Source organism: Mauremys reevesii, linkage group 1, assembly GCF_016161935.1.
Source record: "Mauremys reevesii isolate NIE-2019 linkage group 1, ASM1616193v1, whole genome shotgun sequence".
NCBI classification, from domain to species: Eukaryota; Metazoa; Chordata; order Testudines; family Geoemydidae; genus Mauremys; species Mauremys reevesii.
Window position 1 is genome coordinate 211794331 of NC_052623.1, and position 15711 is coordinate 211810041.

General features: G+C 46.7%; 1 protein-coding gene across 3 annotated transcripts in view; it reads left to right on the forward strand.

The window, feature by feature from the left end:
• The window catches only part of WDR3 (WD repeat domain 3), a 42597-nt gene that overhangs the window by 4365 nt on the left and 22521 nt on the right, over positions 1–15711 (forward strand). For 2 of the 3 annotated variants that reach the window (XM_039529287.1, XM_039529295.1), the window contains exons 5-11: positions 9234–9312; positions 9695–9790; positions 10581–10694; positions 12379–12480; positions 12614–12711; positions 14242–14346; positions 14997–15227. In XM_039529287.1, coding sequence (XP_039385221.1) covers positions 9234–9312; positions 9695–9790; positions 10581–10694; positions 12379–12480; positions 12614–12711; positions 14242–14346; positions 14997–15227 — 825 coding nt within the window. The remainder of the gene's footprint in view (positions 1–9233; positions 9313–9694; positions 9791–10580; positions 10695–12378; positions 12481–12613; positions 12712–14241; positions 14347–14996; positions 15228–15711) is intronic. The other variant, XM_039529304.1, reaches the window with a different exon arrangement.

Here is a 15711-nt window from a genome sequence, read left to right on the forward strand (position 1 = left end):
GGAAGTGATTATAGAACCATGGGAATTGATAGGGAGACATGGGCACATGTAGTACCTGAACTGACTTTTAATTCCTCTTAACATTCACTAGCTTTAAAGATGACTGTTGCTTGGCAGGAGAATTTTTTGATGAAATTCTATTAAGAATGTTTTATTTATTAGATTTATGTATCAGTTCAATAGAAAAAGTATCACATCAATTTAGCATAAAATTATGCTGGTATCTTTTATTTTTCAGATTATTGATGAAATAATAGTGTTTATTTGGGGAGTCCGGTGGCACCTTAAAGACTGACAGATTTATTTGGGCATAAGCTTTCGTGGGTAAAAAACCTACTTCTCCAGATGCATGGCTACCCCTCTGATGCTTGTTTATTTGGGGTTAGAGTTAAAGCTGTGTTGTGAAGAAATATGCACTTGTTTGGTAGTTTATAAAATGGCTTTATTTTCACAATTTTCTTAATATTACTTTCTTTAGTGTTGGTAAATTAAGATAGTTCTTAATTTTAAAATAAATAGGATGGAGGGGTAGCTATATATTTCTATGGAGATGCTTGGGCAAGATATGCCCTATTTCTCATAACAAAGAGGAATATCAGCCTTAAACATAGTTGTGACTCCTTATTTAAGGCTGATTTTTGTTTTTCCACCAGAGATTTGACCTCTTTGTTATGAAAACTACAGAATATTCTTACCCAGTCATTCAACGTTCATTGAGTACAGCATTTTTTGACCATTTACAAGTACACTTAACTCATTTAATAGTTTGTGTTAAAACTAATTTAAAAACAAGTCCTTTAAGAAATTTAGTGCTTGGAGTCAGACCTTTTTCATCCTGTCATTGCTCTGAAAGATTCTGTGATTGCATTTGGGCATCAGTGCTTGAAAGGCTCCCCATAACACTGCATCCTTGGCCCTGCTGCATACTGAGGCAGGAACACCCGGATGTCGTTAAAGTGCATCATTGGGACACAAGGGGCTCCCTGCATCCTCTCTCTGCACAATGCTGGTCTCTAGCAGCACTCTTCTTCTGCATCCAGCCCATGCACATCCCCTCACATATGGCCATTTCCCCAGTCCTCTTGGCTCCCTATATTGGTGTTTTCTGGTATTGGAGGAGCTCTGTGGGGGGAGGCGGAGAAGAAAGTGGAGATGTGGGGGCAGGGAGAAGCAAGGTCCCAACATCTTTGCTTATGCATCAGCTCCCCTGCTCGTGCTGGCTCAGTGTGCAGTGGAGCGTAAGGTACGTCTACATTGCTGACTGTGTACCCAGGCTTCTTGTCAGGCTTGTACGTGTGTTGCTGCCTCTTCCTGGTGCCCAAGTTACCAAGTCATCATTACAGCTGTTACCTGCAGGTATACCTACCCATGCTACGGTCACACTGCTTGCAGTGTAGAGGTGCCCTGAGGCAGCCGTGCCAAGAAGAGCCTTTAATGTGCTGGTGTTTTGACAAAAACACTCCCGTTGTTATTAGTGGAAATAGAATTGGGCCTGGAATTAGAGAAAGTAATTGCTAATAACTTTTTACTTTGTTACAACTAGGGCTGTCAATTTAATTGCAGTTAACTCACGCAATTAACTCAGAAAAAATAATCGCAGTGTTAAACAATAGAATACCAACTGAAATTTAGTAAATATTTTGGATGTTTTTCTATGTTTTCAAATATACCTATTTCAGTTACAACACAGAATACAAAGTGAACAGTGCTCACTTTATATTATGTTTCATTACAAATATTTGCACTGTAAAAAGATAAAATACCATTTCTTTTATTTTCAATTCACCTCATACAAGTACTGTAGTGCAATATCTTTATCATGAAAGTGCAACTTACAAATGTAGGTTTTTTTGTTACATAGTGTGGCAAAGTCCCGTCTCAGTCTCCCCAGCCTCTGCTGTTTTTAGCTCTGGTGAGACCGGCTAGGGTAATGCAGTCCCCCTTAGGACTCAGGGGAAGTCTGTCCCCTGTCTTCTCACCAGTCTTAATTAAAGTATTTTTACCCTGCCTTGTAGGAGAGCGTCCTGCCACTCTGCCTGGGAAGGCTTGCTGCTTCAGTACTCCTGGTAGCCAGGCTCCTTCTCTCTCTGCTTTCGCCCCCCCTTCCTTCCTCCCAGGAAGGGGTTTAAAAAGGTCTCAGGCAGCTCCAAGTTGTAACCAGCTGATCCTAATTACCCTCAGGTAGCTCCTCTCAGCTGATTCTAATTTGCTACCTCAGCTGAACCTGCTTGACCTGTAGTTGCCTCTCAGTTGATAAGGAGGAGGGCCTTTTAACCCTCTGGGACTGACTCCTCCCCCCCCCCCTCTGGCAACTGTCTGTCCTGAGTTTATCACACATCCCCCCCCCCCGCTCAACACTACAGGGTTGGGCTACTTGGGTCGGCAAAACAGTGTACCCTTGAAAGGCCATCCGCGTTGCCATGCTTGATGCCAGACCTATGTTGTACTCTGAAGTGGAAGGGTTGTAGCGACAGGAACCACCTGGTCACCCTCATCTTTGTTTTGGTGCATCCACTTCAGGGGAGCATGGTCCGTGACAAGGGTAAACTTCCGTCCGAGTAGGTAATAGCGAAGACTTTCAATGGCCCACTTTACGGCCAGGCATTCCTTTTCAACTACGGCATATTTCCGTTCCCTGGGCAGGAGTTTCCTACTGAGGAACAGGATGGGGTGTTCTTCCGCTCCAACCAGTTGTGAAAGCACCGCTCCCAACCCAACTTCTGAGGCATCCGTTTGCAAGATAAACTCCTTCTCCCAGTCTGGAGCTACCAGCACTGGGTCAGTGCAGAGCGCGGTCCGCAGATCTGCGAATGCCTCCTCAGCCGCGCTAGACCATTTCACTATATCTGGGCCACGGGCTTTCGTTAGGTCAGTTAGCGGGCATGCCCTGGTGGCGAAGTGGGGGATGAACCGCCTGTAGTACCCCACAAGCCCCAAGAATGCTCTGACCTGTTTCTTCCGGACAGGTCGGGGCCAATTCTGTATTGCCTCTAACTTGTTGAGTTGGGGCTTTACCACACCTCTCCCCACTATATATCCAAGGTATTTGGCTTCTGCTAGCCCAATTGCGCATTTGGAGGGATTTGCAGTCAGCCCTGCCTTCCTCAAGGTGTCCAGGACTGCTTCCACCTTCCCCAAGTGCGTCTCCCAATCCGGACTATGGATAATGACGTCATCAAGATAGGCGGCCGCATACCTGCCATGTGGGCGTAACAGTTTGTCCATGAGTCGTTGGAAGGTGGCAGGAGCCCCATGTAAACCGAACGGGAGGACAGTGTATTGATACAGTCCCTCTGGAGTTGAAAAGGCCGTCTTCTCTTTGTCGGCCCTGGCCAAGGGAATTTGCCAATAACCCTTAGTCAGGTCAAGGGTGGACAAAAATCGTGCTTTCCCCAGTCGGTCAATTAGCTCATCTATCCGGGGTATAGGGTACGCATCAAATTGGGACACCTCATTCAGTTTCCGGAAGTCATTGCAAAACCTCATACTGCCATCCGGCTTAGGTACTAGGACCACTGGGCTTGACCATTGGCTATGAGACTCTTCAATGACCCCTAGCTTCAACATTTTCCTGACTTCTGACTTGATCTCTTCTCTTTTCGCCTCCGGGATCCGGTATGGCTTTACATTCACCTTCACTCCCGGCTCTGTGAGGATGTGATGGTGAACCTCAGTAGTCCGGCCTGGCTTTTCTGAGAACACGTCCTGGTTGCGTTCAATCATGTGGATCACCTCCGCTCGTTGGTCAGAGGTCAATTCTGGGGATATTCCCACTTGGCCAGGCAGGTTGCTCTCGGGAGGGGGTGACCCTATAGTGACCACATGCGCTTCTCTGTCTTGCCAAGGTTTCAACAGGTTCACATGATAGATTTGTTCCAGCTTCCGGCGTCTGGGCTGTCGGACTTTGTAATCGACCTCTCCAACGGCTTCTATTATCTCGTACGGCCCCTGCCATCTGGCCAGGAGCTTGCTCTCTGCTGTGGGTACGAGTACCATCACCCGATCTCCCACCTGGAATTTTCAGGTCGTCGCCTGGCGATTGTAATATGTTTGTTGGGCCCCTTGTGCTCTCTCCATGTGTTCCCGCACTATGGGAGTGACTTGGGCTATCCTGTCTTTCATCTGCAACACATGCTCGATGACGTTTCTCCCTGGGTTCGGCTGTTCTTCCCAACTTTCTTTGGCAATGTCCAGTATGCCGCGGGGGTGGCGACCATATAACAGTTCGAACGGGGAAAACCCAGTCGAAGTCTGAGGCACCTCCCTGATCGCAAACATTAGGTATGGTAGCAGGGTGTCCCAGTTCCTCCCATCCCGGCTCACCACCTTCCGTATCATGTTCTTCAACGTCCTATTAAAACGCTCGACGAGGCCATCGGTCTGCGGATGATAGACTGATGTCCTTAGGGTCCTTATGTGGAGCATTGCACATAGATCCTTCATTAATTTAGACACAAAGGGAGTTCCTTGATCTGTCAGGATCTCTTTGGGTATTCCCACTCTAGCGAAAATTTGGATTAATTCTTTAGCTATGGTCTTGGACGTAGTGTTCCGTAGGGGAATGGCCTCGGGGTATCGGGTGGCGTAATCTAGCACCACCAGTATGTGCTGATGGCCCCGGGCTGATCTTTCTAACGGCCCTACTAGGTCCATAGCTATCCGCTCAAAGGGGACTTCAATAATCGGGAGAGGTACCAAAGGTGCCCTTAAGCGGGGTCGGGGCCCGTGTAACTGGCATTCTGGACAGGAGGCACAATATCGTCGGACCGCTGCATATATTCCAGGCCAAAAAAACCTCTGTAGAATTCGGTCCAGGGTTTTATCTACCCCTAGATGTCCCCCGAACAAATGGCTGTGAGCTAGCTCCATCACGCCCCTCTGATGTTTCTGTGGTACTAGGAGCTGTTCCACGACTTGCTCTTGGATACGGACAACACGGTACAGCAGATCCTTCTTGATCATATAATACGGCCCTGGGCCCTTGGCTCTCCCTTCCACAGGGACCCCATTCACCTCCACTACTTCTTTGCGAATGTTCTGGTATACGGGATCATTGGCCTGATCCTGTCCAAAATTCTCTAGTGAAGTTCCAAGTTGCCCAAACTCAGAGGGTTCTATCTCCCCCTCTTCTTCAAGGGAGGTCCCTGGGGAACTGGGCCCGGCTACTGGCTCCCCAACCTCCTGCCTAGTCCCCTCGTCCGTTGGGCTAACTCTCTCCCCTACGAGTATAGGCTTCTGATTCTGGGCCAAGATGCTCGTTCCCCTCCTCTTATCTGCCCTCCTTTCTCGCCGAGTCTTCCTGGTTTTCCCAGGGGGCGAGAATAAGTCCTGGGCAAATTCTTGGAAGGCTGGGGGGTTGCTAGCTATTGAGGCCATCCCATTGCTCTCTGGAGTGTTATCTTCTTCTGACTCCTCTCCAGGAAGTAGACTGCCAAACCCTGGGAAGTCTCGTCCTATGAGGACTGGGTAGGGGAGTTTTGGGACCACCCCCGCCATCACCTTAGTGGGGTTTCCTTGGACCTCTATTTTCACTCGGATGGTCGGATAGTAATTTACATCCCCATGGACACAGGATATCCCTGTGCGCTTGGCCCGGGATAGTTGATCATACCCGACCAGCTTTCCCGAGACCAGCGTGACTGCACTTCCTGAGTCTACTAACGCGGTGGTCTTTATACCATTCATTTTGACTTGCCTAGTATATCTATGAGGGACCATCGCTACTCCTACTAGGCTTATCAGGTCACATGACTCTTCTAGATTTCCCAGGTCGCATTGCATGGGCCCCTCTAGGTTTGGGCATTGGGCAGCTATATGCCCTATCTCTCCACATGCATAGCATCGGTACCCTCCTCGGGGCAGCCCCTTAATTTTTGGGCTGTGGGGCCTTACCCCCCGAGTCTCTCTCTCCCAGTCCCCAGGTCCCTCCGAGAACTTTGGCTGCTCTTCGTTCTCCTTCTTCCCTGCCATAGTTCGGCCTGGAGCTATGGCAACTCGGGCCCTTGGTACGTAGCCTTGCCTCCTATCCTGGCATCTCCCTTCCCCAATGGTCCGAGAGAGTTCCTGTGCTGCTAGATGTCTCTCTACAAGGGCAACTAGCTCATCAAAGGAGGAGGGATCATTTTGACTGACCCATCCTCGTATGTCCGGCGGTAGCCCTCTCATGTACCTGTCCACAACTATGGTTTCCACGACTTCCTCCGGCCGGCGGGTCTCGGGGCACAGCCATTTCCGGGCCAGATGGATCAGGTCAAACAGCTGGGACCTCGGGGCTTTGTTGGCTCGGTATTTCCACTCGTGGAACCTCTGCGCCCTTATAGCTGTCGTCACGCCAGACCTTGCCAGGATCTCCGCCTTTAGCTGGGAGTAATCGGAAGCTGCTTCTGTTGCCATATCAAAATACGCTTTCTGTGCCTCCCCACACAGAAAAGGTGCCAGGATACTGGCCCACTGGTCTTGGGGCCAGGCCTCCCGCCGGGCCGTCCTCTCAAACGCAAGGAGATACGCCTCCACGTCATCATCCACTGTCATCTTCTGTAAGTAGCGGCTGGCGTGCAGGGGCCGAGTCCCATGGGGGCCGTGCGTTAGGGTGGTCAGGGCCTTTAGCTGGTTCACAACCTCATGCAAGGTGGCTCGATCCTGAGCCGCTTGGCTCATCAGGAGTTGATTTGTCTCCTGCTGCATTCGTACCGCCTCCTGCTGGGCAGCCATCTGCACCCTGGTAGCTTCTTGCTGGGCCGCAGTGGCCTGCACCAATGCCTTCACTACATCTTCCATTTTTTTTTTTTTTTTGGGGTGCTTTTACCCTGCCCCGAGACGGTTTGCCGCAAAGTCTCACTCCATCCCACCCCTGACACCACGTGTGGCAAAGTCCCGTCTCAGTCTCCCCAGCCTCTGCTGTTTTTAGCTCTGGTGAGACCGGCTAGGGTAATGCAGTCCCCCTTAGGACTCAGGGGAAGTCTGTCCCCTGTCTTCTCACCAGTCTTAATTAAAGTATTTTTACCCTGCCTTGTAGGAGAGCGTCCTGCCACTCTGCCTGGGAAGGCTTGCTGCTTCAATACTCCTGGTAGCCAGGCTCCTTCTCTCTCTGCTTTCGCCCCCCCTTCCTTCCTCCCAGGAAGGGGTTTAAAAAGGTCTCAGGCAGCTCCAAGTTGTAACCAGCTGATCCTAATTACCCTCAGGTAGCTCCTCTCAGCTGATTCTAATTTGCTACCTCAGCTGAACCTGCTTGACCTGTAGTTGCCTCTCAGTTGATAAGGAGGAGGGCCTTTTAACCCTCTGGGACTGACTCCTCCCCCCCCCCCCCCCCCCCGGCAACTGTCTGTCCTGAGTTTATCACAATAGCTGCACTCAAAAATAAAACAATGTAAAACTTTAGCGCCTACAAGTCCATCATCCTACTTCTTGTTCAGCCAATTGCTAAGAGAAATACGTTTGTTTACGTGTAGGGGAGATATTGCTGCCCACTTCTTAATTACAATGTCACTGGAAAGTGAGAACAAGCATTCACATGGCACAGTTGTAGCTGGCGTTGCAAGATATTTATGTGCCAGATGTGCTCAAGATTCATATGCCTCTTCATACTTCGGCCATTGCTCCAGAGGACATGCTTCCATGCTGATGATGCTTGTTTAAAAAATATTGTGTTAATTAAATTTGTGACTGAACTCCTTGGGGGAGAATTGTATTTCATGTTATAGCAGTCTTGGATGATGACCCAGCACGTGTTCGTTTTAAGAACACTTTCACTGCAAATTTGACAAAATGCAAAGAAACCAATGTGAAATTTCTAAAGATGACTACAGCACTCAATCCAAGATTTAAGAATCTGAAGTGCCTTCCAAAATCAGAGGGATGTGGCGTGGAGCATGCTTTTAGAAGTCTTAAAAGAGCAACACTCTGATACGGAAACTACAGAACCCAAACCACCAAAAAATAAAATCAACCTTCTGCTGGTGGCATCTGACTCATGCTGATGAAAATGAACATGCGTCGGTCTAAACTGCTTTGGATGGTTATCAAGCAGAACCTGTCATCTGCATGGACGCATGTCCCTTGGAATGGTGGTTGAAGCATGGAGAGATATATGAATCTTGAGTGCATCTGGCATGTACATATCTTGTGAAACTAGCTACAACAGTGCCATACAAATGCTTGTTCTCACTTTCAGGTGACATTGTAAACATTAAGCGGGCAGCATTATCTCCTGCAAATGTGAACCAACTTGTTTGTCTGAGCAATTGGCTGAACAAGAAGTAAGACTGATTGGACTTGTAGGCTCTAAAGTTTTACATTGTTTTATTTTTGAATGCAGGTTTCTTTTGTCCATAATTCTACATTTGCAAGTTCAACTTTCATGATAAAGAGATTGCACGACAGTATTTGTATTAGGTGAATTGAAAAATACTATTTCTTTTGTTTTTTACAGTGCAAATATTTGTAATAAAAAAATAAAGTGAGCGCTGTACACTTTGTATTCTGTGTCGTAATTGAAATCAATATATTTGAAAATGTAGAAAACATCCAAAAATATTTAAACAAATGGTATTCTATTATTGTTTAACAGTGCGATTAATCGCATGATTAATATTTTTAATCGCTTGACAGCCCTAATTACAACCTGTTATTGCACCCTGTTTCCTTCAAGTAAACCTGGAAACGTGACTCCTCAAGGAGATTTAATTATCTGGGGAACGTGAAGGGGATAGTAACAAGCTGTATTTGATTCTTTGAGCACCTTGCAAATGGAAAAGTCCTAAAACCTGATAAGCTAAAATGGAGCTCTGTCTGGTGCATTTAATTTGGCACAGATCATTGCACAGTTCATTAGGACAGGCAATGAAGAATATTGTATCAACTGAAAATACAGGGGGAATTTAGGGAGACCCAGTGTTGGAATTTGGCCAGCGCACCAGGCCTGACACCCTTGCCCTTAAAGAAAGCAGAATGGTTTCTCCATAACACTAGGCTGGGATTTCAGTGCTGACTCTAGGAGGTGCCTGCTAATGAATCACCAGCCCATATTTCTGTATTGGCTGGGTTTTGCTTGGTCTGTTATCCTGACTCTGCTTAGCTTGTGAGACCTGCTGAGATCCTAGCCTAAATAAGTCTGACCTCTGACACCTTGCAGCATGCTTTACCTTTTTTTGTTTCTTACTCTTCAAAGCGCACAGTTTTGGCTGAACTCTGGTGATGTGGCCTCATGTCTGGGTGATGTCATTTTTTTTTTTCAGTGGTAAAGACACCTTGGTGAAGTGGTGGGACTTGGATACGCAGCACTGCTTCAAAACACTGGTTGGACACCGTACTGAGGTAAATAAAATTAAAGATGGAGGGAGAGAGTTAGTTCAGTACAAGTATCACAGCACACTGGCTGCAAGGTAGCTTCCATTGTTACATCCACACTGCTCAGGATTGGATTTTTTTTAGGTTGTAAACACAGCCCCTATGAAATGTTTGTGGTTGGCTGTTGTGAAGAGGGGACAGGTGAGAAGCCTTTTCTGTTGTGGAGGCTTGTACCACTCTTGCTGGGAGTGATGTTTCCAAACTGGATGTCCTTGTGCAGTATCCTACGTAGCAGGGGCGTGGGCTCTCTGTTCTCATTTTCCCTTTTAAATTGAAAAAAAATAATCATGGTGATGGGTGGCCATATAACTAGACATAAAGATGCTTCTCGGTGTCGTCTTCTTGGTAGGTGTGGGGACTAGCCTTTGTGTCGCGAGAGAAACGCCTCATCACTGGCGCTGCAGACAGTGAGCTCAGGGTGTGGAACATCACCTACATCCAGGAGGTAAGAACTGAATGCATCATCTCGGTTGCTTTGCTCTGGAGTGGATTGAATTGGAACACAGCAGGACTGAGTGACTTTCTGGGACATAGTCAGTATCCATCCAGGACACACTTTGTGTGGAGCAAATGTTGTTTGATGGCTTTAACTGTATGTTTCTACTGGCTCCCAGCTCTGTTGTAGTTCTGTGCAGACTGCCTTTGTGCGTGTGTGGGAGCTGTCCTAAGAATGGGGCACTTCTTGCTACAGGATCAAGCAGAGTGAGAATCTGGAGGAAATTCTTATCTGGGGACATGCATGGTGGCTGCAGACCACTCCTTCTCTTTGTTCAAATTGGGGTTAGCCAAATAAGCATGAAATGACTGGTGGCCACCCTCCTCTTCACCGCATGGGTGTGGCTTGTGGAGAGGACAGGCTTTGACATCCAGTGCTTCACTTTGGTCTCAGGAGAAGGCCACTTGGATTGGAGTGGTGCAACGTGTGCTGGAACTGATGATCTGCAGCTGGCTTCTTTTCCTGACAGGTACATGCAGCCCTTGATGTCCCAGCCGGCGGCTGATGGGACCGTGGCTGGGCAATATTTGGGAAGCTCTTCTGTAATGGGCTGGTGCCATTTGATTACTATCTACGCTCTTAGGGCTTCATTTCATAGAGCATCTTCCATCCTGCTTGTTCTCCTGAGTAGTTCAGAATGAAAGCAGTGACCGTGTTAAATGGCTGGAGGGGATCGAGGTGTGGGTGGGGGAGAAGCCAGGGTATGCTAAGGGTATTTTTTTCCTTTGTCTGCTACAAGCAGGCAACAGACCCTAATGAACCAGAATCCAAGAAAAGCAAAGGGTCTCCAGCTAAAGCAGAAAAGACTTCTGAAGTGGATGAGACCTCAGCCCTGGATGAGATGCCGGAGGAGGTAACCCTTTTCCCCACTCTGGCTAAGTGGTTGCAGATTCACAGGGTGTTTGTGAGGGTAGATACACAGCTCCAATAACTAAATAGGGGTTTGAGGACAGGCCTGGTTATCTTGCTGACACTTGCCTCGCTCTGTTGGCTTTGTGCCCTGGGGATGATCTCTAGCACTTCTAGAGAAGACACCCTGACCCATAAGCAAGGAATCACACCAGTGTGTTCTACCTTCCTCAGGAACAATCTCTCACACTTCCCCAAATACCCACAAAATAGCAGCAGGAACCTGTGCCTCTATTTGCTGGTAACCTGTGCCAAAGAAATCCCCAATGTAAGCATATTGGCAGGTCTCTAGAAAGGCTTGGCAGTACTAGCAGAGCTCTTTCCTTGTAGGAAAGGGACTACAATAAAATGGTCACTTTCCACCTGCCTCCATTCAGTGCTGAAACTGATTCACCTAGGACTCATTACCTATGTCATAACCAGGGATCCTTGTTTTCTGTTATTAAAAAAACCAAAATTCTCTGATTTAAAAAACCCATAAAAATCCCCGTTTCCCCACAATTAAAATGGAACGCTGAACTTTAGTTTCCCAGGCCATGATATATCTAGGTACAAGTTGAACACCGTGTTTTATTGATATATAATAGAACCCTCTTTATCCAAGCCTCCGTTATCTGGCTCTCTGTATTAACTGAACTATCAGCTGTCCGGGGCTGACTGCGGTGGGGCTCCCATCGTCAGCGCTGTGTGGCTGAGTGCCTGAGCCCCACCTTAAAATAAGGGATTTGAAAGCTCTTTTGTCAGACCTCCTGATTATTCCAATTTTTGATTATTTGGTCCCAGTCCCAATTAGATCGGATACATCGGGTTCCACTGTAAATTTAAAGCGCATTGAAAAATCATCTACAAGAGGGGGAGGTTGCAGGCATTGAATAAGTGGCACTGGTACTTTCAGTAAGATTTAGTTAATAGTTAATGTTTTTTATTTTTTCACAAAATTTAAAAACTAAAGGTTCTCTGTAAAAACACAAATTCCACATTTTTCTGGGAGAAATGGATTTTGAGGATCCCTGGTCATAAGGGTCTTGGAGAGTGGTGCTGCCATGTTTAGAATCAGTTCCTATTGTGGGAAGCCTCTTCCACTTAGATCAATCAGCACCTGACAGCCTTTCACTAAATTCCTCCTCTCTGGATCACTTACACACCTGTTGGCACTTCCAGAATCCTTTGAAGATTTCATTCAGTTATAGCTAGACACGCAGCTTTAACAACTGTTCCTTCCTTCCTTCCTCCAGGAAGTTTCTCTGTCTCTATTTTTAAGCAGGTAATTAAATGATCTCTCTCCCACACCTTCCTCATCTCTCTCCTGCAATAGGAACTAAAAGCTGGTGCCTTAATTTTATAAAATTAACAGATAAATATTAGATTAAAATAACAGATAAATTCCCTTTCATTTAGTGACGGGCATGTTTCGGTCCATAAAAGAAAGTTAGTTCTCAGATAAAATGCAAGAAACATAAGTTAAATTTGTGCCTGACACAAATGTTTGTTTGCTGTTAGTTCCCACCTCTTCCTTGTCTCTTTTGGATGCTAGTCAGATGTTGTAGAATGTGCCCTTTCATTGTTGAATTTAAAGACTTGCTTGATCTTTCAGACTACAATTGTTTTCCCTTTCTGTATCCTTGTAGCGCCTCTTGAGATGCAACAAAGCTGGCTCCATCATGCGGGCAGGAAGAGACCGAGTAGTTACTCTCGCCACTGACCGGACAGGCAGGATCCTGGCCTGCCATGTAAGTAATATGCTTTGGGGCCTTTTGCTAGTGGACTACATAGAAGGCGCTATTGTGTGTCTCAGGGACTCTCCACTGCAGCAGCTTCTTAGGCAACTTGCTGCTAGTATTAACTCTGTGAATTTATCTCCAGGGAACGGACTCTGTTCTGGAAGTGTTTTGTGTCCTTACTGAGGATGAAATTTGCAAGAAAATGGAAAAGAAAATGAGAAAAGCAAAGAAAAAAGCCAAGTAAGCTCTGTTTTTGTAAGTTGATGATGTCCACGTGCTGAGAATTGACAAAAGGCCCATCCAGGGAGAGGGTGCAATGAATTAATCATGAACCATTTGCAGTTAGTCTGCTGTTAACATGTTTGTCTGTTCCTGGCTTGTTGGTGCTGGTGTGAGCCAGGTTGTTCTCTGCTCCCAGTAATTGTGAGAAAATCACCTTCGATCTGATTCTCTTGCAAGAAGTGAATGGGATGAGGGAATGGACAAAACTCTCCTGGTAAAGCCCCACTTGTACATCACCATCTATGACTCAGGAGAGTTGCACAAAATAAATACACTTCCCAGTGTGAAAGCTGGTGGTGCTAGGCTGAGTAACCAGAGTCACTTTGACATCTACAGATTGTGAGCCTGGGGGTGGTATGTGCCAGGTTCAGATTGGGGCAAATTGTCTTTTAGCGGACAGCCTTTTATTATAAATCTATTTTATGCTTCTCCAGTGTCCATCATTCATACATCCCCTAGTGTTTAACTGGTGCCTCACAATAGCCCTGGGAGGTAGGTGAATGTTAGCTCACTTCATGGGAAATCTGAGGCATACCAAGGATCATAGAATCATAGATTAATAGGGTTGGAAGGGACCTCAGGAGATCATCTAGTCCAACCCCCTGCTCAAAGCAGGACTAATCCCCAAATCTCTAAATGGCCCCTTCAGGGATTGAACTCACAACCCTGGGTTTAGCAGGCCAATGCTCAACCACTGAGCTATCCTTACATCTGTTTATATTTTGGTAGTGCCCAAGGGCCAGAATTAGGAGTCAGGACCCCATTTTTCTGAGCTGTGTACAGACACTAAACAAAATGATGATCCGTGCCCCTGAGAGCTTTCAGCCTGTTGGCTTGTCTACACTTGAATGTTAATTTGGATTAAGGTAGGGTGTGAATTTAAAGCACAGAAGCCATTCTGGAATAACTCCATGGATGGACAAGCCCTAAGTACATGGGTGGGGAGGGTTGCAATTAAGTTGGTGTCTTGAACAAATTTCAACAGTGATATTTACTTCCTGCCTCCCTAAATTACCCTTGTGGTTTCAGTTTGATAGAGTATTCTCTTGCACTTCCTGTCCTGAACCTGTGGCTTGTTGCTGTGCTCCTATAAACAATTTCACCTTATTGAAGTAGGTGGATTCTCCTCACTGAATAGTTCTCATAGCAGGGTGTTGATTTGATAGGCATCTTAATAAGACTGTCTAGGTTCATTATTCTCTAACTTTGCAACAAGAGTCCTGGGATCTCTTAAGTTCTTCAGGACTGCCAGCAGCGTTGTTGGCCCTCAAGGTCTGCACTGAAGAGCATTGCACCTCCATTAGAATGGCACCTCTGTGTCAGCGCCGGGTAAGGGTCCAGCTAGTTTCATTCGTAGAGGAGTTGCAGTGTGTTAATTTTTTGGGGCTGGGGGGTAAATGTGTCTGTACATTTCTGTCCCGTGTTAGCCTATGACTGGACTGGCAGTGCCCGGTAACCTGATTCCCAGTGGTTGTCTGACTTTTCTAGACTGAAGTCTGCAGAGGAGGAAGAGGAGCCTGAAGGAAGCGTTGAGATGAGTCTGCAAGAAGAGATTCAGCGAGTCACTAGCATCAAAGCTTCTGCTAAAATCAAGTGAGTGCAAAGCCCTGTTCTGCAGTCATTGATGCAGCTCAAGTACCCACTGAGGGGGCCATGACGTGGGGAGAGTTTGTATTGTACAAAGGTGGCTCATCTCCAAAGATGAGAAGATGAGACGCCATAGAACTTAGAGCTGGGGAAAGTCCTGCAGGATCCCAGCTAGTCCACCTCCACCCCATATCCCTGCAGTGTCGTCACACCCCTTCCATCAAGATTGTTCCCTGCAAGGGATTCTCTAGGGCGGTGGTTCTCAAACTTTTGTACTGGTGACCCCTTTCACATAGCAAGCCTCTGAGTGCGACCTCCCCCCCCCCCACCAAATTAAAAACACTTTTTAATTTATTTAACACCATTATAAATGCTGGAGGCAAAGCGGCGTTTGGGGTGGAGGCTGACAGCTCGCGACCCTTCCATGTAATAACCTCCTGAGGGGTCCCATCCCCAGTTTGAGAACCCCTGCTCGAGGGGCTTGCCTCATCCAGTTTTAAATGACAGGTCTGATGGGGCTTCTGCTGCTACCTTTGTTAGACTATTCCACTGCCGACTGCCTCCCCTATCAAGAAGTTGTTCTTGGTGTTTTCCTTTAGTTTATTTCATCTTGTTTCTCCTAGTTATGACCCTGACTTCTCTGTCCATTTAAACAGGTCATTTGACTTGATTCTGTCTCCGAAAGGAGAGCTGAAGGCCACCTTACTGCTCCAGAACAACACCATTGAGTCCTACATCCTGAACCCATCAGCACAGGTCTCCCAAGTTGTCCGGGCATCCAAGATAACCATTGGAGGTCACCGCGGTGATGTCAGGACGCTGGCTTTTAGCTCCGACAACATTGCTGTCCTCTCGGCTGCTGCTGAATCTGTTAAGATCTGGAACAGGTGTGTGTTCTGATTCTGTAAATTCCTCGTCTGCCTCAAAAGTTGGGGCTGTTCAGGTTAGAGGGGAGAATGGGAAACGAGAGGGGAATGATCCCAAAGAATACAAAGTGATGAATGGAATAGAGAAGGTAGATGAGGCACTCTGTTTACTCTTTCTCATTATACAAGGATAAGGGGATGCTTCTTTCGTGAAACTGAAAGATGAAATTAAAAATGCATTACTAACCCAGGGAATTCATTACCACTAGATATCATTGAGGCTAAGAGTTTTTAATGGGGTATATAAAAGGACAACTCTCTGGATATTGAGGACATCCACAGTCATGGAATCAAAGAAATGTAGGGCTAGAAGTCACCTCAAGAGGTCATCAAGTCCAGCCCCTTGCATTGAGTCAGGACCAAGTAACCTAGACCATCCCTGACAAGTGTTTGTCCAGCCTGTTCCCGAAAACCTCCAGTGATGAGGATTCCACAGTCTTCTTTG